At 39.2% G+C, this 24,488-nt stretch overlaps 1 protein-coding gene across 1 annotated transcript in view; it reads right to left on the bottom strand.

Annotated features, from left to right (window-relative positions):
- Positions 1-273: 273 nt before the first annotated feature.
- The window catches only part of EFHC2 (EF-hand domain containing 2), a 54,531-nt gene continuing 30,316 nt past the window's right edge, over positions 274-24,488 (bottom strand). The window contains exons 8-15 of the mRNA XM_066621605.1: positions 21,714-21,879; positions 20,671-20,813; positions 17,935-18,131; positions 15,572-15,705; positions 12,865-13,062; positions 10,418-10,510; positions 3,342-3,447; positions 274-548 (exon numbers count right to left, since the gene is read on the bottom strand). Of these exons, the coding sequence (XP_066477702.1) occupies positions 453-548; positions 3,342-3,447; positions 10,418-10,510; positions 12,865-13,062; positions 15,572-15,705; positions 17,935-18,131; positions 20,671-20,813; positions 21,714-21,879 (1,133 nt within the window). The 3' untranslated portion in view covers positions 274-452. The remainder of the gene's footprint in view (positions 549-3,341; positions 3,448-10,417; positions 10,511-12,864; positions 13,063-15,571; positions 15,706-17,934; positions 18,132-20,670; positions 20,814-21,713; positions 21,880-24,488) is intronic.

Below are 24,488 nucleotides of genomic sequence, written 5' to 3'. Positions count from 1 at the left end.
AAACCATATACAACACTGTGTCTGGCTGCAAACTGAGGGCATATACTGGCCTATGGTCTGACTTTTTCAATGAAGGTAACTCTGTCCTTGAATGGCTGGATGAACTGGACATTGATATTTGATCTAGTTTAATTGTTATATAAGTCCATGTATCCTATGCCATACGTTAAATAAAAATAAATAAATATCACTAACAAGTGTCTACCCCACATATAATAACTGAGAATAAAGGTACATTTAAATAATTTTTAATTATGATATTTGCATGAACAGTACATTCTATCAGAGCTTGAAAGAGTTACAAAAGTGTATGAATTATATTTCTACAAAAAACTTACATTTCCCCAAAAATCTATAACTGTGATTCTTTTATTTTTTTAAAATAGTAATGTACAGTAACACTCCAGAGAAAGGAAGTCCTAACATTAATCCAAGAGGTGTCCTGTACCGTGCTATTTCTCAATGCCAAAGACATCCTCTATTAGTGGTAAGTATTTGATCTTTTTCACAGGAAGTGTTGGTGGCTGCCCATGCCATTCATCTTCATACTGGAAAAAAAAAATGAATAAGAGGACAAAAAAAGTTTGGAACTGTAGGATAAAATGAAAAGCAACCCAAAGTAGCACCGCACATTACTAAGCAGTGCTACCTGCATTTTTGCCACCAAATCACCAGTATATGGAATGATGTTATGGAACATCATGCACAAAAATATATTTTGTTTAAAAATTAGATGAAAGTTTCTATCAGAAGACAAATGGACTCCCTACAGTGGGTAGAAACAAGGTTAAATTGCAATACTGTGGTATTAAAATTTGCCCAGAGAAGTTTAAAACATAATAATTGACTACTAGCCTTAATGCATGTTGCCTCTTAGTGTCATCATTCTTTATACTCTTTCTGTTCTAAGATGACACACATGGTAACAACTAGAGTCAGGGCAGACTCCACACATGTTGGTCCCTGGATGAGGGCCTAGCAGTAATCTTCATGCTCTTGGGGTGCATCTAGGCAGACCCACTACAAGGATTTTGTCTTTGAGGACTGTCATGATTTGCCTCTCTCTTTGGTCTGGTCGGAATTCCTTTCCACAGAATCGGGGTCAGCAATGGCCAATCTCAGCCAATGCCTTGCAACTGGGGAGCTGCCGTCAAACTTCCTTTTGTAGAGGGATAGGGCCGAAACACAGCAGGGGATAAATGGAGGATAACAGAAAGAAGCAAGGGCTGTTTAAAGATATTTGTCAGGAGTCCAGCAAAATTCTAAATGCAGCTCTGAAAGGATGAGAAAAGAAGCCCATCCTTCTGTTCCAATCCACAAAGGAACCCTACAGCTGTTAAATCACAGAGTGAGCCTGTGTTAAATTCAGGAACAACAGAGTTGTGTTTTTGTGCTTCAGCATGAATTTCCTTATTTCGGAGCACTGATTCTCTTCAGAATACCCACCACTAGAAGGATCTGTCCCCTAGTTCTCCTTGTAATTAGCTTGGGTTTTCTAAACATTCTCAGAACAAGATCAGGGTTCCAAGAGTTCTCTCAGCAATCTTGTACAGACCAAGCCCAGGGAGCTTGCCCACAATTCTTCCACTGCCCTTCCTCCCAAAATTCACCTTGGCCAAATGAGAAGGAGACTGGAAAATGGAGTTCTTAATGCCTCATTTGTAAACTCCCATTTCCCAGGCAGCAGCGAACACAAGACATCCTGGCCTCACTTAAAAGTAAGAGCTCTGCTGCTGCTGAAGCCTTCCCTACTAGCCCTTCCTGCAGCCATCTCCCCTTACTTTGCAAGGGTATATTTTGAAAAAGGGTTAGGGACTGACTGGAGAGAGTACTTTTACTGGGCCAAACCATTACAAGCTAGGCTCAAACTTTAGAAGTTTCAGCTCATAAGACTATGTTCTTTTCAAAACCAACCAAATTTCATTCCAAATTTCAGTGCTATCGCTGGAGATACAACTACTATGTTCCTGTGATCCCACAGGTGGGTCCTCAACTACCATTTCAGAATCAACTTCAGTGCTATAAAGCAGGGGTCTTTGAACTAGGGCCTGGGGCCACTTCTCCCCACCCCAAGATTTTATCCGGCCCACAGCAACTTAAAGTATTTTTACTGCTAATTTATTTTTGCCAACATTTTACATTTTTACTCATTATATATAATTTCTAAGTTTAAGTATGGCATTGTTTCTTTGTAAACGCTACTTATCTCTTTTGTTATGAATCATATCATTCTGATTACAAAAAGAGATTCAAGTAAAAGGTATTCATTCATTTAAATTTCACTCATTATTTATAAAACTGATTATTTTTGGCCTGCAAAAATGTGTAAAACATACGATATGGCCCCTGTACTGAAAAGTTTGAAGACCTCAGACTTTTAGAATTATTTTTTTAACCTCCTCTATTAACTATGTATTATTCAGTTGACAGTTATATTTGCTGGATAGCTCTCAGGGAAGGAAAAATAGCACTCCCGGAATTTGGGGGCAGAAATTGTTTTACTTTTGCTGGAGATGAGTTCAGCTGGGGAAAAGTGAGGTTGGGTACAGCATTTATAGAGAAGGTACCAGGGTGTAAATTGTATCTACCAAACCACAGGACAAGCGATGAGCCAACTTATCATCTGGGACCTTTTAAGCTTAGAAACTGGTAGATGGGTTAAACAAAACATTAAAACTCTGTGGAGTCAACTAATAATTGGGGATGCAGACTAAAGGTTCAATGTGACAAATATAATCATCAAATACTCCAAAAACACTCCAATTTAAATCACCAGTGAGAGGATAATATAATTGATATTGTTCAAAGATTCTGCCGGGGGAATTCAAATTCAATTTCCTCCTTGGCTTCATTATTTAATTTATTTCCCTTAGTACCCTTTCTCACAGAAAATATATTCACCAAGTTTATCTCCAGCAACTGAAACAATTAACACCAAAAAAAATCATAGCAAGTTGGTAATCTACAGTGGAGAACTGATGGTTAGAGGAAGAGTTGAGCACCCTCTCTTCCCTGCTGAATAACCCCATACGATATTCAGTATTCATGTGCAAGCCTTGACATTTCTGTATGCATTATATCAGTTATAGAGGTGGCTTTTCAATTTCTTAAGGCAAGTGCTTTGCTTATAGCACTGGTCTTTCCTTAGAAAGAAATTATTTGGGACATATTCAAAATTTCTAGCGGAACCTCAAAAGTCCTGGGTTCTTATTCCTGCAACTGCAAACACACAACTGTTACTCTGTGAACTGTAGCTGAGTCTTTCAATAAGCACAAGCTCACCTATACCTTTGCTTGTGCATAACTGCACAGCTTTAGTATTCTTGAGATTTTGTGCCTACCTGCAAAGGCATCAAGATGGTTTCAAAAGATGGAATTGGATGCAGTCTCCAGTTCAGCCCATCAACCAATTTTTTATAATTTACTTGTTCCTTGCAATCTTCACACCTAAAAGTAGATTAGATATGCATATATTCAGCAAATGGTTTACTTTATTGTTTTACTTAACAGAAATATTACTATACTTTGTAACTATTTTTAAAGCCACAAGACTGAAACGGGTATAACTTCACAGAAACCCCCTTTTCTTCTGCATTACAAAAGTGTGTGTCATATACAACACTCAACTTTATGATGATTTACTATACAGGGTAGCATCCTTCTAACGCGTCTGTGAACAGAAGGGCACTCCATGAAAGCAAGCTCTCTCCAAGAACAGAAGGAATGTTCCGCCTGTATAAAGGGCCAGCTTGACAAGGTCCCTTTTTGCAAGTGGTAAGATCCATCTGTTCTTGGAGAGAGTTCATGATCATGGACTGCACTTTTGCTCATTACCCGTAATGCTATCCATAGTTCCTTCAATCTCTGCTTTCTGCCTCCAATATAATGCATTTATCTTTTCCTGTGTGAAATGTTGTGTCTTATTATTTGGAAAGAGTCATTTTAAAATGTTTAGGTGAATCTTGATTAAGCAAAAATGCATTAGAAGAATTAACAAATGGTATGAATTTAAGTTGATCTAACTTAGTTCATTTTGATTTCAAAAGCATGCTGGAAGTATCCATTAAATTCTGTGCAGAACTCAAGCTGTCTGGAAATGAACAAATCAGACTCCTATTTTTGTAAACTTAATTACTTGTTTAACTTAAGAGGGCAGGTGAACATCTTCATACAAGCATTCACACAATCCTTCCGTTCTCCTCTGTTCTGTATCATCAGAACAGTCAGCCTTTAGAGTACTGTCACCTCTTTGGGGCAAAGGAAAAGGAGCCACCTGGATTGAACTAATCTCCCTTGACTCCTATTCTCCTCCAAACACATGAAAAATTTAATCATCTGTCTGGAGGCACACATATAGGGCAGAAACACATCTTGAATACTAGCTGTGATGCTCCCAGTATTCACACCTGAAGCACTCCACCCCACTACCCCCCCCCCCAAAAAAAAATTCCACAATTTTTTTGAATTAGAGATCCCAAATGCATGACACCCCCTAGAAGGCTGGTCATCATCTTTGAAAACAAATGACTTCAGAAAAATAATGTGAAACTGTAAACATTATGGAGTAATTATTTAAATTGAAGGAAGTCTCTTTCAGGTTAAATGAATCATTCATTTAAGCTGTGGAAGCATTCATAATGCAAACTTGAGTACACGATGTGGAAAAACAGAATCAAATATTCAGAGAAAAACAAAGCATGAAGTCTAGCCATCAGTCCTTGCCTTTTTAGTTTTATCCTGCTTTGCTTCTTCCTCCCTGACCCAGTGACTGACTATCCAGGCAAACAAATCATGGCTTGTTGGATTGTGAACATAAGCCCAAGAAACTCCAAGCCCACATACTCCTTCCCCCTTCTTTCCTCCATAAAGCTGCAATGTAACCAAATAATGGCCCAATTTTATCCAAGAGTGGCAGCTCCAAATGGCTACTGCCAGATCCTGTGTTGGATCGGCCCACCATAAGAGCAAGAGCACAAGCCTAACCAGGTCTACTCAGAAGTAAGTCCTATTTTGTTCAGTGGGGCTTACTCTCAGGAAAGTGTAGTTAGGATTGCAGCCCAAGACTGAGTGATATGGCCCTGGCAAATGAAAGTTTGGGGATCCTCGCTTACTGGGCTGATTTCAGACTTAAGCATCTGAATTCCAAGATGCATGGCCACCTTATGTGAAAATTAATCATGTTTGCCATGGACAATATGCTGCTGGGGATTTCTTCTAGGTGCAGATAAGTCCTGGAGCATTTTAGAAAGAGATAGGCAGAAATGGCTGCTTATGAGCTATGGTTCTCCCTGTACTTAAAGAGGAGATAAATGTCTAACTTGTAATAACTGACTTTAAAAAGCCAACAAAAGCAAGATGGAATTGTGTTAATGGTCCCTTAGAAAAATGAGAACTACCCTAGTTATGTTCTTGCTTTTGCTTGCTGATGGAGAATATGGACAACTGCCACAAATATGTTTTCCATTATTAAATATATTCTTCTGGTTTGGAACAAGCAATCACTTATCACATAAAAATAACAAACTAATAAATACCCACATTTTCAGAGATTATATCTAAATTCTTGAATAAAATTTATACAATCCTTTGTTTAAATAGCAAACACACTCCATAAACATCAATTGGCAAGAAACTGGATTTGCACATGGGTCTTAGGATAAAGTGTATTCTGTCAGTAAATTCTAAAGCCCCTGTAATAGATCTTTTAACATCCTGTTAATTTTCTTAATATAGTCATGCCCAGAGTGACCTGAAATCATAACTGCAAAAGAGAACAAGGCACCCCAAAATGTAGGACATCCAAGAAAAAAGTAGGACATGACAAAATAAAAGCTAAAGACACTCATATATTGATTTCATGTTGTTAATTTAAACACTATATTATTTATTATTAATTTTAAACTATATTACATATAATTTCTTACATATAATTTATTAATTAAAAGAAGGCTATGCACTGCCTGCCAGGGGCCCACTCACAGGGAAAAGGAGGACATTTGAGTTATTTTCCAGGACAAGATGCTAAAAAAGAGGACATGTCCTGGGAAAAGAGAACTTCTGGTCACCCTGGTCATGCCTCAGGATTCACAGCAGTTCCGTTCCTGGAAACCCCACAGATGCTGAAACCCATGAATAATCCAATGTGTGGGTCAGGTAAGGGCACACCAAACCCTCTGAATATGACCGGAGCTGTACGACTGGAGCTGCCTGGTGTAGCCATTGCCCCTGACAGCCGATACTACTGGGCTGACTATTGAATATCTTAGGGACAAAAAGTCCTGCTGGGACAAGATCACTGGCAATCTTACTCATGCGTTATTTTTGCATTGTCTTTCAGATGCTGATCCGTTTTTGAGACTATGCAATAAAAAGTTTGACCTGATCAATATTACAGGGATTTTTTCCTCCCACCCTAGTTGTTTTTACATCAACCAGCCTCAGTGTGGAACTCTGCAAGGGAGGGGAAGCCTGTCGGCACCCAGACTTGGAGTCTGTGGTATCTTCACATTCTGACTCCTTAGGCTTCAGTGGAAGGGGGTGGGAATTCCTTGTGGGTTATGAATACAACTGTGTGGCAGGTGCAGGGGCGCAGGGTGTGTGGGTATGACTAAATGGATGGGCTGCTGCAATAACGTCACATGCAAGCCCACTGACGGGCTCATGCAATGCTCCCTCTGATTGCTACAGTGTCCCAGCCAAGTGTGCCTGTTGGTGGTGAGCTGAGATGCAAAATGTTCCATGATGTGCTCTTTGCCCGTCTCCTGCTGTGGGTGAGTAGTTAGTGAGCAGCTTGAGGACTGGCCAGTTTCAGTTCTAGAGCTGCCTCTGCCTCTTCTTTTTTCCCTGCCATAGTGTTTGACCAGTTGTGCCAAAGATAAGTGTGTTGTCGCTTAACTGCATTTATAAGGTTTGAGTCTTGCCTGGGCTTGAACCTGTCTTGCATGGCTCCCAGCTGTTGTCTCAGTACAGTGGACTACCAGCACCCTGGCTTCCCTGAGCGCTGTTGAAGCTTCCCTTGTGACTCCATCCCAGTCTCTCCCCTGGTAAACACTAGCAACAATGCCTCTATCCATATTACTTTCTCTTTAAAAATAATAATAATACTGGTATTTATATACCGCCTTTCTGATCATTTGATTACTCCTCTGACTTTATTCAAGGCAGTTCACATAGGTGGGCTATCTCTAAACCCCCAAGGGGATTTTTACAATAACAGAAAGGTTCTATCTTTCAAGAACCGCACAACATTTCAGATGGATCTTTCACGGTCTGGTATAACTTCTGGCCCCCAGTTGCCTCCCACGCTAGTTGACAAGCAGCTCCTTCATCTCTCACTTGAAGGGCAGCCAAGACACTTCTTCGCTCACACCAAAGAGCAGGTGGAATAACTCAGCTCAGCTTGTCAGCTGCTTCAAGGTCTCGCCATTCACAGAGCTGCCAGTGGCCTTGAACTGGCGACCTTCAGATGTTATCTTCGGGCTAATGGAGGCTCTACCCTCTAGACCAGACCTCCTGCCCAAAAACTGTGTCCTCCTATCCTCCTTTTTACCACTCCTTAAAAAGTCTAAGCTGTGGGCTAATGTACTGGGGGGGGGGCGGAAGGCACATATTTACTCTGTGTCTGTAAAACTAGTACTATATAAATCAGGAAATAACTAGGAACACATTTCCATTTTCAAATTTTTTGGATCAAGTTTTAAACCGATATGCCAAAAAGTGTGGCATGATATTATAGGAAACTATTAAAGCCCTTACTCTTGATTGCTATCCAATCACCATGGCAAATTCAATTAATGTCTATATTTTAGCTAAGTAATGCATTCCTTTGGTCCACTTCATATTTCATTCCAACACACAGACACAAAGAATGCCTGAACTCAGGCACATTTAACTATTAAATACCTGCCGCACTTCAGAGAGAGCAAACCTCTATGAAAATGCATTTAGTGTCAGGAAGTACAGCCACAAAAGTTTCATGTTGTTCCTCCATTGTTTATATATTTCCTACAGAATCTCCCATTTTTAATACTTAGTAGGTTTTCCACAAAAGACAATTCTCTTCTCCAGTGGCATCTGTTTAATTACTGTTTTGCAAAAGTGGGGAGAAAATTCATCATTTCATGCCAGAATTCTGGCTGTCCCCAAAACAAGCTTTGGCAGTTCAGGTTAGTGGGAGTTCTAAAACTGAATTATTATACTCCCTTTGACTAATGCTCATGGACCAGGTGTCAGAAATGATGGATGTGCAGCAAATTGCAAAAGCAATCCATCTGCCTACCACAGAGAACTCCCTGAACTGTTTTTGTTGTATGAAGGAACCAGATTTCTGAAGGTCTGATGTTCATCAGACACGTCAGATAAGAAAAAAAGGTTAACGGTTTTCTGGTGGTGCCCTACGATTCTGGTGAGGATAAAGGATTTAAAAGGACCTTGTTTTGTTCAAATAGGATTCACTTTTTACAGTACAAATCTTGCATTATTCAATACATTCTAGACTGAGTCACCCATTCACAAAAGCTTTTGCTCCTCAGTTAAACAAGATGAAGGGAAGAAGGAGCTATTCGGACAGGAGGGAGAAAAATGAGTTGATGAAGGAACTCCATGGGAGCCCAACTGAGAGACTGGCCAAAAGAGGAAAATGGGTGCCAGCTTAATTTTTCTTTGGCTCAGAAACCACACCCTGGATAGCAAGAAGCCTGGAGATGTACCTCTCTTTCAGTGCTTAGTCTAAACCTTTCCACTGTCTGGACCCCATACCCACTCACAAGTTCTAGTTCTTTATATCTTAAGATTGATAGAGGAGGATGACCAAATAAAGGTGCTGTTTAAATATTTTCAAATTATTATCTTGCTCAATTTTCAAACTATTATCCTGCGCATTTTTCTATAGATAAACATTTGAGTACCATTGAGAAAAAGGAACTCCACATCTGTAGTTTTGGAAGCAGGGTGGTTCAGTATAGTAAGTCAGAGCTTCTCAAACTGTGGGGTCAGGACCCACTAGGTGGACTGCGAGCCTATTTCAAGTAAGTCCCCATTAATTTCAATGGGTAGTTTATTTTTAGTATATTAGACTTAATGCTATCTTGGAATGTGACTGCATCTGGGGAAATGTTACAGATCTATACTTTTTCAGGTTATTATGTATATGCTTTTAACAACGACAGTCAATAGGGCTTACTCCTAGGTAAGTGTGGATAGGATTGCAAACTTTGGAATGTTGGGGAACTTTTTTAAACAGATCAGCAACTACTTGGGAGACTTAGGAGGGTTCTTAATTGATTTGATATTGTTGTATGGGGGGTGTTAAAAATTTGTGTACTTTATGATGTCATTTCCAGGTTAATGACATCATCTCTAGTCTGTCCCGACATATTGTCATTCTAGAAGGTGGATCCAGGTGCAAAAAAGTTTGAGAACCACTGGATAAGCCATGATAGATTCACAGCATAGCTTTGCTGCCTGCAACATGTCATTTCAATCAAAATAGCCTACACATCAAAAGTGCCTCTTTTTGACTGAAAGTTTTCAGACTATTTTGTAATATGTAGATTTTGCATATATGTATGCATTTTTAAGTCACTTTTGAAACAGCTCACATTTTCCAATAACTTTACATTTCAATATCCTTGCTACATTAATCAGAATGCTTTACAACATACACACCAACCCTGTGCAATTCAAATTATTAGTAAAAAGTTAAAAAGAGCCTCAGTGAGGCTCTTAGCAATGAAGACAAAATTACAGTGGGCCCTTGGTATCTGTAGAGGATTCATCCCAGGACCTCCCACAGATACAAAATTTCATGGATAATGAGATGGGGGGGGGGAACCACAATTACTTACCTGGGGACCACGCCCTCTTTCCTGGAGGTCACACATGGCCAGCCTCCTTAGAAGTCTCCTGGACACAACTGGAAGGCACTTCTGAAAAGCTTCTAGTCATGTCCGGGATGCCTTCTGAGGCACAGAGGGGCTGTGTTCCCTGAGCCTCAGAATACCTCTGGATGCAACTGGAAAGCACTTCTGCTTTTTTCTGGCAAACCGGAAGAGCCATCCAGTCACATCCTGGAGGCCTGAGGACCTCCAGCCACAGGCTTGGTATCTGCCGATATTCAAATTGGCAGATGCCAAGCCCACAGATAAGGAGGACCCACTGTCTAATGAAATGAACTCATCCCACTGTCACCTCTGGAAAATAAGTTTGTAGGTTTTCATATTGTTTCAAAAACCTATTTGAACAAAAGCAACAACTGAACAACATAATTGTCTGCATCCATCATGAGAAACGATGCCCCCTCAGATGATTTTTAACTCTCTTGAAAGCTAATTTCAGCCTCCACTGTAACAGATTTATCATTGCACTTCAGACATGCTACCAGAAAAAAAAATGACATTATCTCGGAGCCAGAACTTACACAGCCAATAGTGCTCGCAGCAGGTCATCAGCTAATGGCAGCCTGAAGGACTTGCAAATAGTCCTGCATTTGTCACTGGCCAGCAGTCCACACCTGCACACACAAAAGTAATGGAATCATGTTTTACTTGTTAACCATTTTGAAACAGGAAAATATAAGAAGCATGTTTTAAAAGGGAATAACCTGAAGACAAATGGAAGCCCCATGAGAAGGAAAAATAGCTAGAACATGGCCTGGTAAATGTTCCTTCCTATCAAGCAGGTTCCTTGAGGGGAATTTCCCTTCAACAATCCTCTCCTTTGGTCTCATTTCTTTTTAGATTGTGAGTCTCCTGGAGGGTTTGTGTTTTGCTATATTTGTTGTGCATTTTATGCACTTTTATATAATAAGGATGACATTGAGCATTGAGTCCCATACTCATGGGCACTTAATCTGCTTTTCCTAAGCCACCAGCCAGCTTGAATGCCTTGGCAAGGCAGGGGAGGGGAAAAAACCTCCAGGCACACAGCTAGTCTGCCCACCCCAACTGTCCCCCCCCCCACTCTTCCCTACTGACTTAAAAACCCTGCCTCCTAGATTCTAGCACATGTATAATGCTGCTGACAAACACATATTAATCTATCTTCTCTTTGAATCAATTCATGTTTTGGTCTACAGCTTGTTAACAAAATCAAAAATGTTTTCCATAGTAATTAGATCCAGATTATAACAGAATTACAGAATACTCAGTACAGTAAAAATAACAAAATCCTAAAACAAGGGAGCACAGGAGCAACATAGTGCCCAACCCATTTCAGAATGCTGAAGTGATCTTGTAGTCAAACGTCCACATGTATAATAAAGGAAGAAAAACATTTGAGACATTAAATCAGGGCATAACCAAAGTCATTTAGGAGACAAAGATAAGCACTACAAGGGGACAAATCTTACATATTAGGCAGAAAGTTCTGCTGAAGGGAGGGCCAAACTAGACATGAGAACCAAGAAGTGTGAAAGCTTCCTTGATCAAAAAGTTGCAGTACAACCCTCCCAGTTGAGATCAGTACCACAACTCACACATGGTTTAAGCCTTTCTTTCTCTCATGCTGCTTGCAGTAAAAATCCTTCTCTCTTCATTCCCATCTGCTATTTCCTCTAGTTGGAAAAACATAAGTTTTTCCAGAGTGATTTTCATCAGGAAAATAGCATGAGTGAAAAGCTTAACCAACCCTTCTCATTGTCATTGATCTAAATCCTACCCCTCTGCAGTTCCATTTTTCAAAAAAAGAAATCACGTTATTTATCTGTGAGTGAGACACTTTGTTAATGTGTGGATAAGTGAATCTGCGGATTGGGTCCAATATTATCTCTGGACACAACCAGATATGTTCTCCGATTGCATCCAGAGGTGTTCTAAGGATCGCAGAGACTGCACACAATCTCTGCGGGCCTCCAAAAGGCCTCCTGAGGTGCCAGAAAGGCACTTCTGGTTTTCATAAAAATTGGAAGTTCCTTTCCGACACCTCCGGAGGGGTTTCTAAGGCTCACAGAGGTTGCGCACAGCCTCTCCAGGCCTCAGAAAGCCTCCTGGATGTGACCAGAGAACATCTCTGGTTGTGTTCGGGAGCTTAGGTCTGGTCCTTCACTGTGGTTTCCAAACAGAGTGAACCTGTATGGGTATCCAGATATCACCCATCACTAATGTGTTTAACTGTAAATGCTCCAAATTGTAAAACCAGACTCACTAAATGAACACTGCTTCATCACATATGTAAAAGCTTGCTTGTTTGTTTTTCTCACATCTTAGGTAGAGTGGGCCAGTGCCCTAAGTGGTACCCTACCCACTAGACCAACCCTGAGATTTACGCACTATCTTCAACTGCAATCAAAACATTGATTCCCTTAACTGATGGGATAGAAAGCAACAAATTCACCTTCTAGCTTTTAAGCGCAGGCCCATCAGACTGAGCATTCAGAATGAAACCAGGCAATTTTACTGCTATGTTACTGCTTGGGATGGCAATAGTAGTGCCACTGATGAAATTGGGCATAGACTCATCTTGTAAAGTGTTATTTAGAAGGAGGAAAGCAACTGTTCGTATCCATCCCAGTATAGTATCACTGCCTGTGGCTGTTGCTAGTGTCTCCCTTGTGTTTGTTTTTTATGACTGTGAGCCCCTATGGGACAGGAAACCATCTTCTCCATTCCTTTGCTACATACACTGCTTTGAGGGTTTTTATTGGAAAGCCGTGATGTTAGCAGTAGAAGCAGTAATGAGTTTGATGTACTCTGGTTTCAGGAGCCAGTACAGAATCAAGCCATTCTGATACAAAACAAAATACTTATTACTTGTACATGTTTGATAATGCTTTGGGGAATGTACATAGTTTATTCCAAAAGATCTTCTACTCTTCTAAAAAGATTAAATAAATTTGGTGGAAAAAGAAAAAACAGAATCCTTCCTTACTTTTTCCTGTCATTGTACTCAAAAGTTGCCAAGAGCTGACCAAAATTCTCAAAGTTATTTTTCTTGAGATGCTCCTGGGCCACTGCTAGAAGGAAGGTGGCATCCATCTCATTCTCCTCTCTTACGCTGTAATATCGCCCAAGGGTCATAATTTCATGTTCTGATAATTTTCCATCTGAGATATTCAGCATCATATTTCTGTGAACAAGAAGAAATTAAAATAAAATATGCATGTGCAAGGACATCTTGGAACATTAAAATGTAGTAATGTTTTGTTGATCATTTAAATATACAACATTATATGGAACATATATATGGAACATTATATTTAATGTTATATATTAATATATAATTAAATATATTTTAAAGCACCACTTTATCCATATATATATATATATATATATATATATATATATATATATATATATATATATATATAATATAATATAATTATAATGTTCCATATATAAATGTAGTAATGTTTTGTTGATCAATGTTTTGTTGATCACTGAGTCCTTCAGAGGACTCAAAACTCATGGATATCAAAATCATGTGAGTTTTTCAATCATACATTTAAAACACACATGAAAGGTTTGGAATTCATGGAATAAAAAGTGAAAAAGGTACTTGGTTATGCCATGGGAAAACACACATGGATGTCTCATGGCAACCAAACATGCACCTACTCTGTGGAAAATGCTCATTTCCACATGAGTTGATGAATGTCTGGTCTGGGCCTTAGTTAAGGTCCACAACACTATGAAATGGAAACCTGTCATGTCAATGTCTCAGTTTCTGTGCTTGTTTTATCTATTTGCCAAGCATAAATTGCTTTCTCGAACATCTGTGTAGAAATTAGAACGAAGCAGACAAACAAACTGTTTCTTATAACATGAAAACAAAGCTGTTGGTTCATCAAGTAAAGCAAGAAAACTTGTGCATCGTTGCCAAGCTAAATTTAGAATGTTTTGTGACATATAATTTACTGATCTTGAGATTGTGCACACTTTTGGATAGGGAAAGTATTTTCGTTGTGTTGTGGTTTTGTTTTCCAGCATGTTCTAAATGGCTCTGCATGAAGAACAAACAGATAGTGTTCTTGACAAGGCAGCAAAGATGTGTACATATCTCCAGAACTCTGTTTTGTCAGCATCTAAGGGAGAACAGATCTGAAGCAAATGTTAGCTTTTCTTCAAACTATGTTACTAAACTGACTGCCGGGCAACTATTTAATGGCATGCTTGCAAAGTTCATTTTAAGTTATTAAACAAATGGAGAGCACATTGCATAGGATGGATTTAAATAATGAGACAGAAATATTTTAAAGGGATTTATTCACATCTGCTGAAAAATTGGTGTAAGATGCATTTTTCTTGGTGCAATGTGCAGCTGCTATCTGGAACTTGTAGATCAGAACATAGAACTTTGATCTTATTTCGTCTGCATTGGCAGCCCATTTGTTTCCAGGCCTGATTTAAAGTCCTGGTGTTGATCTTTAAAGCCCTAAACACTTGGGACCAAATTAATTTAGAAACAGTCCATTACTTTAGAAACTGGCTAGGCTTGTATGATTAGCTTTCAAGGCCATGCACACTGTTTCATTCACCTGTGAAATTAGGTGGGCAGATAAGAGATAGGGCCTTTTCAAGGGTTGCTCTGAAACTGTGAAGCTCCCTTCATGTGGAAATCTATTGGACTACCTCTCTGCCTTTCTTCATCTCAGAGCGCAATCCTGACGTGCCCCTTGTACCAGCTGGTGCCCCTTGTGCCAGCTTCCAGGTGTTGCAAATGTGCCGTAAAGTCATGGCCTCCCAGCACTAGAGTTGGACTTGTGCTGGTAAGTTTGTGCCAGTGGCAGGCTTCTGGTATGGAGATTTGGAGAATGCGGGGAGGGTGTTTTGGGGCATTGCAGGTCAGGGGGAGGACAGGCAGGCCAGTGGGCAAACTGGGCCTGGAAGGGGGGTGGGACCAGCCTCCATCACTTAGGCCAGATCCTAACCCCCCTCCTTACAGCCTAACCCCAGCCTTACAACTGGGCTGCTTGAATCTGTGCCAGCAATTTAGCTGGTGCAGATTCAAGTAGCCCCATTGCAGTGGTTGGGGCATTGCTCAGGGAAAAATATCCCCTTATCCCGAATTAGTGCCACAACCACCAGTTGGCCTGCCTATTCCAGTGAGGGTTAGGACTGGGCTGCCTGTCAGCTTTTAATCTGTGATCTATTATTTTAAACTAGTATTGCTTGCTTTTAGATTTATGCTGCTGTTTTATTGTTTTAATTGGTGCTATTTTATCACTGACTAGTTTATTTTAATTTTGTTTTATTCCATACTGCTATATTTCTTGATCTTTATTTATATGCTGTTTATGTAGGAAAAAATAGCTTTCAGTTATTTAAATATTACACATTTACTTTCTGATACAAGGAATTCTCACAGATATGGGAGCTCCGATACATAACAGTACTTCACTGCTCAGAAGAGTTTTCCATCTTTTCAGTACAGAGGCACGCCTATGTGCACTACTTTGCACATGTGGATTAGATCCCCTGCATGACCGAGACGTCTGCTTATCTAAGCAGTCATGGCTCTCCGATCAAATGACTATTTTCAGTCCTACATTTGTAAGATACAAGTTAGTCATAGAAAGAGAGTTGCTGAGAAATACTGAACTAAACATTCTTCCCTCTGCAGGCATTCACGGTCTTACCTGAATTTGTCATAGTCAATGACAGTGGTGTATTGAGGATCAGTAGCTGCAAAAATTTGCTTAATCTCTCTTGACCTTGGTTCTCCTATCTCTTTCAGTTTGTTCAAGATGGTGTTGATATTGGCCATAGGAAACTGAACAAAGGAGGGGCAACAGAATATATATTTAATATACACAAAGTACAGTTTGGCAAAAGAACAGCAAAGCAAAGACTTAAAACAATAATAGTGGCTGTTCTTTTTCACTTGACAAATACCTGTGCACCACATCATCTTAGCTGTTGAGCTTCAGAAAAAACCAATACTAAATCCCAGAGTAGCTTTTGCAGAACTGTTCAAAGCCATACCTAGATCTACTTGAGAAAGTAATCTGCCAATGTACAGTCAGCATGTTGCACATCTATTCCCCAACCCCAATAAAGAAGCTTTCCTGCCAAGCAGCTGCAGTACGACCTGACAAATAAGCAACTTCAGTCTTTCTCCTGGTATGTGCAGTAGTAGTGTTGAGGAAAACTCTCTGTGGCCTTAATTCCCCATAAAAAAAACCAATGGGGACAGGCAAAACAGGAAACTAGGATTTCTTGGGTGAGACATCAGTTCCCTTCCCCTTCTCTTTTGTGCATGAGCACAGAGTGAAAGTTTCCACTTTCAGTTTGAAGCAAACCACTGTTCCAGGTTACATACAAACTTGGGGAAGTGTGGTTTATTCAAGCCATAGTTAGTTAAAACAAAACAGGATCAAAATGTGGTTTCAGATCCTGGTTTGTTACCTAATTATGGTTTGAATAAACCATAGTTCCCCACATCCGCACATAATGCAGAACTGTGGTCTATTCCAACCCAAAATTCACTCTTCTCCTTGCATGTGCACATAAAATGATCAGAGGAGAAGAGGAATCCCATAAACACTGGCTCTCAAAGGATTGGTGTCATGGAGGGAAACCATGGTTTCCCATTCTATTCACAGCTGTAAGCATGATTATATGTATACTAATGATTTTTGGTTTCTTCTATAAAGAATTAAGAAGGCACAGCCTGATTAAATGTTGTTGTTGGGGATACAGAGACTGATAATAAAGAATTTGGAGGCAACATGACACATGAGTAACTAAGACAAATGACACATAAGCAACTATGACACACTATGACACATAAGCAACTAAAGAAGTCAACCCGTCCCACGATCTTGGACAACAAAGTTAGGAATGGATGCTGAGTGCAACGTGCCCATGTGGAGAAACAATCATGAAATGGTTTTTGTCAGTTCCTCTGATCATTCTGTGACAATGCCCTCTTTCACCAAGTGAACCAAGATGGAAACACACAAAATTCACTGTGTGCCGATAAGGGATATGAGCTAAGAGTGATGCAGCCATCACACAATTCCTTTGCACTGTGTCTAGTTTGATGAACAACAGTTCATAAACTCACACCTGATTAAATGCAGAGGGATGTGTGGATTGGCACCAAGTTTAGGGGGAGGGCACCAGGATGAGGTCTCTTGTTATCTGGTGTGCTCCCTGGGGCATTTGGTGGGCCGCTGTGAGATACAGGAAGCTGGACTAGATGGGCCTATGGCCTGATCCAGTGGGGCTGTTCTTATGTTCTTATGCTTAGTATCACACAGCAACAAAGTGTGACCTTCAGAGTGGTTAAATTGGATCTCCATTTCATTTGTTTGCTTTTCCTACTTGTATAGATTTGAAAAATTGATTTTCAGATCATTTTTTTAACATTCTGGGGGGAAAAAATCACCAAACAAAATGTATAAAGATATGGCTACTTTAGTAAGATATTCATAAGTTATGGAGCCATGCATAAACATATCCAATCCAAAAATGCCCCCAACAGTGTGCTATCCTTTAGAGGATCCTATTTTTATCTCTTCTCTGTTTGGTTGCTCTTTATCTCAGGAGCCCCATATAGTTGGTTGGGGAAAGAAGCACCATAACAACTATCAGATATGCTTATGGATTTTGTTTGGTTAGCTTCAGCTTCTTTATCTGTTGCATGGGAAAATTAATCAGTAGAGCACAGACTGTATCAGCAGATCTCTTGTGTTGTTTTTTCATTCTTTCCAGAAACAAAGGCAGGATTAGGACAATATGAAAGTCAATCTGCGAGCTTGAATCATCCAGCACAAAGCAAACTCCATGACGTTTACCAAACACATTATTTCATATGTATTTCACATGCAACTGGTTGAGAACCAATCTCACTACATGTTTTCAAATCAAACAATGACAGCTCTGTGTTGATTCTGCGGTGAATAAACAAAGGTTTTCAGAGCAACCGTTATTTAAGCATGATAATAAAACTGAATATGCTTTAAAGGCCAAATAAGGATTGGAAAGCACAGCTTGCCTCATTTGCATGCTTCTCCATGTAGTTGAAAGCATACTCATCAGCATCCACCAAAAGAAAGACGTGGCCATGGAAACACACTTTGGCTCCGACATACAGATCCTTCGCTGTGTAATACTCAGACAGCTCACTCTTATAGAGCTCCTGCCCAGGCTTCTTAATATGACCTCTTTCCAGGAATTTCCCACCAATTATCCCTGCAACAAGAAAATCATAAATAACAAGCTGTGTCTTTCAGAGAGAAACAAACAAGGATATCCCTTAATATTCTGTGACACCCTTAAATTTCCTCAGAGTTATCCTGAACTGCCCATACTGTTGCCCACGCAACAGTTATTTCCATCTGCTGTTTACATAGACCCCCGACACAATCATTTCAGTGTCTCTCAAACACCTTTCTTTTTGCATTTCTTTTTCTGTTTGTGTGTGTGTGTGTGTGTGTGTGTGTACAAAGTTTATTTATTTATTACAGATACAGGTCCTGTAAATGTACCTAAGGAAAACTTAGGGCTGGGACTACATAGGTTACACATGAGGATTTTGGCCATAGATTACAACATGTCTTAATCCAAAAAAGAAATCAACAACGACTGGGAAAAAAAAATCATTGATACAAAAATTATCCTATTTGTCATTATACTAATTCATGATTTAACTAAACAATCACTATTGTTTAACTAAAATTATTTTTCCAATCATAAAAAGGCTTCAAATTTTGCACATACAATATTCTTGCTGCTATACTGATATGTACAATAAAATGTTTCTTATATAGGTCTTTAATTTCTGATATCACATTTAAAAGGAATATTTCTGGTTTGAATGGTACTACACAGTTCAATATCTCTTGTAACAATATATATCATTTTCCAATATTTCTTTACTTTCCACATAACCACCACATATAATAAAGAATTCCCTCATTCTCTTTGCATATCTAACAACTATTTGATGATCCAGGGTACATTTTTGCTACTTCCTCTGGAATTAAATATCATCTATAAAACAATTTATATAAATTCTCTTTAGAAGATACCGCTTTAATTATCTTAATATTTGTGTTCCAACTTAGTTTTCATTTACATCTACTTGACATAATTAATGGAATATTCCTCACTTCTGAGGAGAATTCAATCCATTAATATCTACAAAAAAATTTCCATTTGTTATTCAGCCACTTTCACTTTCTGTCTTAGTATTTTCTTTGTTCTCTGTCGTGTTGATATTTTCCTTCTTGGTCCTCCTACTGCTCCTTCCACCCCTTTTAACTCCCTTATATTTCTTGATCCCTCTCTTTTCTTCTTCCTTTTTCTCCATTTTATTCTTTTTGAATTTAATCCAAAAATTCTTCTTCTTCTTGAAAGGACGCGCTCTCTTTCTCTGAGAGTTCCCTCTTTTTTCTTCCTGAAAATTCTGAGTTCTAATAATAAATGCTGCTTTTTCCATCTTCTGTCTCATTACAAAAATCTCCAATTCTTTAGTTTCATCTGACATTTGGTCCATTCTTTTTTACATCCCCTCCATACTTTTCTGTTTGTCTGTTTGTCAGGGAGGAGTTTATTTGCCTCATTTGTTCAGATAGTTTTCCAACCTCTTGCTTCAGTTCATTTCTGAATTCTCACAACATCTCCATTAATGAGATGTGTTGAGATATTAATGAGATATGTAATCCAAAATTACACCATTTTCTTTGCAGCAATACACTCACATTCTGTAGCGTGTAGCACTCTGATATCATATTCACCAGATTCTAGAAAAACGTTTGCCAACTATAGCACACTGTGTTGAAGAAATCGTATGATAACACTCGCATGCCTGTGGCTCATTTCCTGTTTTCAGCTACATACACCACCAAAGGCCAAAAAGCATGCATTAGTCACTATAAAATGTTTCATATGTATTATTTGGTGATGTAAGCATCATAAAAAGGGGTGGGCAGTACAGTAAAATGCCATTTAGAGTCCAAATATTAAGTGATTGCAAAACCCAGTACTTAATCAAGTAGAGTTTGATTCAGACAGCTTACTTGTACAATAAAACTGAAAGGTGAAAAATGCATTAAGGTAATAGTCAGCACCTGACTTAAACTGTAAAAGTATGAAGCAAAGTCAAGAATAGGAGCCAGATCAAAGAGCTTCCTTTCATCTAGTTATGGAAGTCAGTTAGAAAATCTCACCCAGAATTTCTCATAATGCTGACCACAGCACAGCAAACCCTCTTGTACGAAGAATGATGATATGCAAAACTATCATCATTCCTCATCTCCCTTAAAAGATCTGTGTTGAACAGAGCTTCACCATTGTGGGGGGAAAGAAATAACACATCTAGACCTCCTAATATCAGCATTACAAAAAGATATATAATGAATTATATGTTTTATTATTGCCATGGAATTCTATAAGACTTAAGGCAAAGATACAATGCAACTAACACTATGGTAAAAAACCTTTTTCTTGATACCAGTTCAGTTTCTGTTGCAGCCCTTCGACTAATATCAATAGTTGAACCATTCAACTAAATTAAAACATAAAGATAACTCTATAAAAACCAAACCACCTTTTCCCAATTTTCTATACTTTTAATGATGTAGAGTCCAATTCCAGTGGATGAAGATGCCTTTTTCACCAAGTTATTTCTTGTAATTCCCACTGACTCAACAATGGTCTGATTCAAAATAAAAATCTTTGCCAAATAAAAATCTTTTACCAAAATGGTCTGGTGGAACTAGTCTCTTACCTGTATTTCGCTGAGGGGGCTCAAAAACCGAAATGGTGTCGTCACTCAGAAAATAAGCCATGAGGAACTTCCGGTCCTTGTTAATGGGATCAGTAGTAATAAATTGTGCAAGAAACCGCAGAATATTACTTTCGAGACCTTGTCTATGATGGGGGAAGAGAGATACATGAATTAAAACATAACACTGCCTTAATCAAGTTTTTATACCAGTTTGAGCTTTTCTAAATCAAGGTTGCCATCTGATACACATTTACCTGAGAGCAAGTCTCATTAAACATCTGAGTAGACCTGCACAAGACTGCACTATTCAGAAACAATGCCCTTGCTCGTTTGGCTTTCAGGAATTTAATTTGTACTTCAAAACCTCTATATTTCAAGATTTATTTATTTATTTTGTAAACTGGCTAAATCTACAATAGTAAATTTTCAGAATCTGTTGTAATGTTAATTTTTGAGTATTTCCCATTAGTATCTACTTGATTAAAGAAAGTATACAATTTTAAGTGGAGCTCCCATACCAACTCTACGCTACATCACACATGATTTGCCATTGTCTGGAGTGACCAGACAGTTATTGCAATCATGCAAAACTGTGCTGCACAACTGGGCCCTCTTTTTCTTATTCCACCAAAAAATTTTCCCATGCAAAGCCAGAGTAACTCAGATACATCAGTTCCAAAAAGTTTAATGAATTCGAGAATATCTTGGGGAAAAAAGATAGCATGTCATGAGTCTGTGGAAGTTTGCAAACAGGAAAACAAGAGGAGAAGATGGTAGTTTACTGGGAACCCCAAGTTATTTGATATTCAAGATTCTTCTAACATTCATTTGGAGCCTATGAAAATCTAGACCTGCACTTTTAAGAAATTAGATCTAATTTTGAGAATTCATTATCTGCAAGAACTCACAACTGTGAATATTACAAAGTCAATTTGTAATATTCCTTGTCTTGTAAAATGAATGTCAATACCTCCCTCTTTACTTTTTAATTCTGGAATTTGGGGAAAAAAAACATGTTCTGAAAATTGCCTTTGCTCAGATACCTGTCTTTTTCCATGAACTTCTTGAAGTCTTTTATGGGTGGTTTGGGAAGCAAACCCATGCAAGAGCAAAGAGAGTCCTCTTCAGAGCCAAATCCATGGTATGGTGGATACTTTCTTTCTACTTTTGGAGGAGGAGAAGCCTTGTATGGAATTGGAGAAAAGTCCTCTATAAAGCAAAATTAGCAAACAATGTTTTCCTGTTCAGGTCCTGAATATTTTAAGAATGTCTCTATACTTCAATATCAAACATTACTGTCTCAGTCCAGGGAAACAAAATTGCTTTCTACTTTTCACAGAAGTCACTGAAGGATAAGTGCATTTTAGAAAAGCTAATATTTTCTCTAAACAGGAAAGTCTAATTTTGAAAATATTTTCAAGTTTGGTCTTCTGGGACCATAGTGGTATTGATATTTTCCTCTGCTTTCTATCAACTTCCCTCTTGTGGCTGGGAAAAACTCAAATGTTTCTGTGAGCCTTGGTCGACTGCCAAGAACTGAAGTCCTTATTATCCTAGCAATGGATCTGCCTTTTTATATATTGAGCCTATTACCACCTTAATACTTGTGAATTCATCTGAACTCATCTCATAATAAATTCACCAACAGTATCCCAGCCAACAATGTACTATGTGTATGTTATCACCCTGCCTTCTACATACTGAGAGCCAGGTTAAGTAAAAGTATTTGAGGTTAAGCCAATTTAGTTCCATTGAGATCAGTTGGTTTATATCGGTACATTTTTCCTTTCCAAAATATATATATATATTATGGACAGATGTCTGCACACAGCAAGCTTGGAAACAATCAAACCCAAAGAGATCTGTATGCTGAACTACAAATGTAACTAGAGGCTTGAATCCTCAACAAAGTAAGAAATGTAAAGCTTTCACATGTATGGCAGGCTCTGTGCTGATGTATATGGGCTGTAGGACTTGCATAACAAAGAGAACTCTGATTAAGATCATTCTTGCATTCCAACAGTGCCATCTAGTGCAACTGCAGCAGATGGGCTAAGGGGAATTTGTAGGTTTTAGAGATATCCCTAAGGAGGTCAAAGAGGTTGGGAGAGGACTGTGATTGCATTTCCTGTCTACCTGGCAACCACTGCTACACCAGATTCTGTATGGAAGCAGAAGATTCACACATGAATTGTGTGAATTGCTACTAGATGACAGAAAACAGATGCTGTCGTTTCTTTCTGCCATAAACATTTCTGCCACTTCCCTTCCCAGGAGAGAGGAAGTGACAACAATCTTTCCATGAGCCATAAATTGTCTTCTGCTCCAAAATGGCAGACATAAGGAAAGCACTGTTTGAGATGATAAGACTCAAACACAGAATATAATCCAGCCAAGCACTTTTCAGTCCTGCTGATTTCATACCATTGGAAGAGATTTAAACTCACACTTAACTTTCCAATTGAAATGATCTTAAAGGTCTTCGCTTCAGCTGAACTCTGTCCATGCTTTTCCATTGACTTAGATTAGCTATGAGAAAGTTTCACTCAAATATGACATTCAGACTGCACCTCTATGCCAACTCTATACCAGTAAAGAAGCATGCATCAATGAAGTACTGAGATAGACTGCTGACAGCTTTAACTGCTGTTAAACTTCAGTTTCCACCACTTGATTTCTCACCAAACTGTAGGTAATGGCCTTACATATTTTTTTTTTTAACCCAACAGAGTTTGGGTCCTCAGAATAGGCAACTGTGGGTGCAATCCTAACCCATTTTCCAGCACTGACAATGAGAGCAATGCAGCTTCGAGGTAAGGGAACAAACATTCCCTTACCTTGAGAAGGTCTCCATGAGTGCCACCCAACTGCAGGATAAAGCACATGTCCCATGCGCGCCACTATGTCAGTGCTGGAAAATTGGTTAGGATTTGGGCCTAAGCTGATAACAGAATTAAGAACTTCCCTCTGTAGCAAACAAATGACATGTCAAGTCCCCTCATACCCATACAAAGCAGTTACTAACTGGCACCCATAGCGGGGGGGGGGGAGGGTGACCTATTGCACATTTTAATCTTTGGTCAAGGCCAGATCAAAATGAAATCAGTGAGCCAGATTCCCATTACCTAATTCCTCTTGCCTCTAAGGGTAAACCACTGCACCACTACCTCCTTTTATTATGAGTAAAGCCTAGATAGGTCAGTATGCTAATTTTCCCAAAGTGGCTATAAGAGCCAGAAAACACCCAGAGTGCCTGATCAGTTCAACATGTCAAGAAATTCTGTGCATGTCAAAAAGCAGGGCATTTGATGCCACAGCAGAGTAATAGACTCTAACCAAGGATCTCCCCTACAAAATCCCTAATTAAATTTGTCTTGCCCTTGCCATGAACAAGGACAAAGCCTGCTGCTAGAGGCAGCAACACCACAACCACAGTGATAAACCCTGCAGGCAATCCAGGAAGCTGTTGCAGACATGGAACTCTAATGAGCAGGCTACACTTCGCTGCTGACAAGGGCTCCCCATTAACTTCAATGGAGGAGAAATCTCACAGCATGAATAGCTTTTGTTCACTGAAGTGGTTAGCCCAGCCAAATGTGCAGAAGCACCACATGTGAAATGATTCCCAAATGGGTAATGATTAATTTGCATTGATCTGCACATTTATTGTTTGCTACTAAATTAGGGTGCAATCCAGAGGTGTTTCCCCTTGCCTCTGGCTGAGCCACCTTGGGCCCCTATCCTGCACTGGATACAGAGCAAGCCTCTTGGCTTGCCTGTTCCAGCGCAGGGTAGGATTGCGCCCTACAGTACATAAC

The sequence above is a fragment of the Tiliqua scincoides genome, chromosome 3 (assembly GCF_035046505.1).
Source record: "Tiliqua scincoides isolate rTilSci1 chromosome 3, rTilSci1.hap2, whole genome shotgun sequence".
Lineage (NCBI taxonomy): Eukaryota > Metazoa > Chordata > Lepidosauria > Squamata > Scincidae > Tiliqua > Tiliqua scincoides.
Note: the sequence above shows the minus strand (reverse complement) of the source record. Positions and strands in the feature narration are given on the sequence as shown.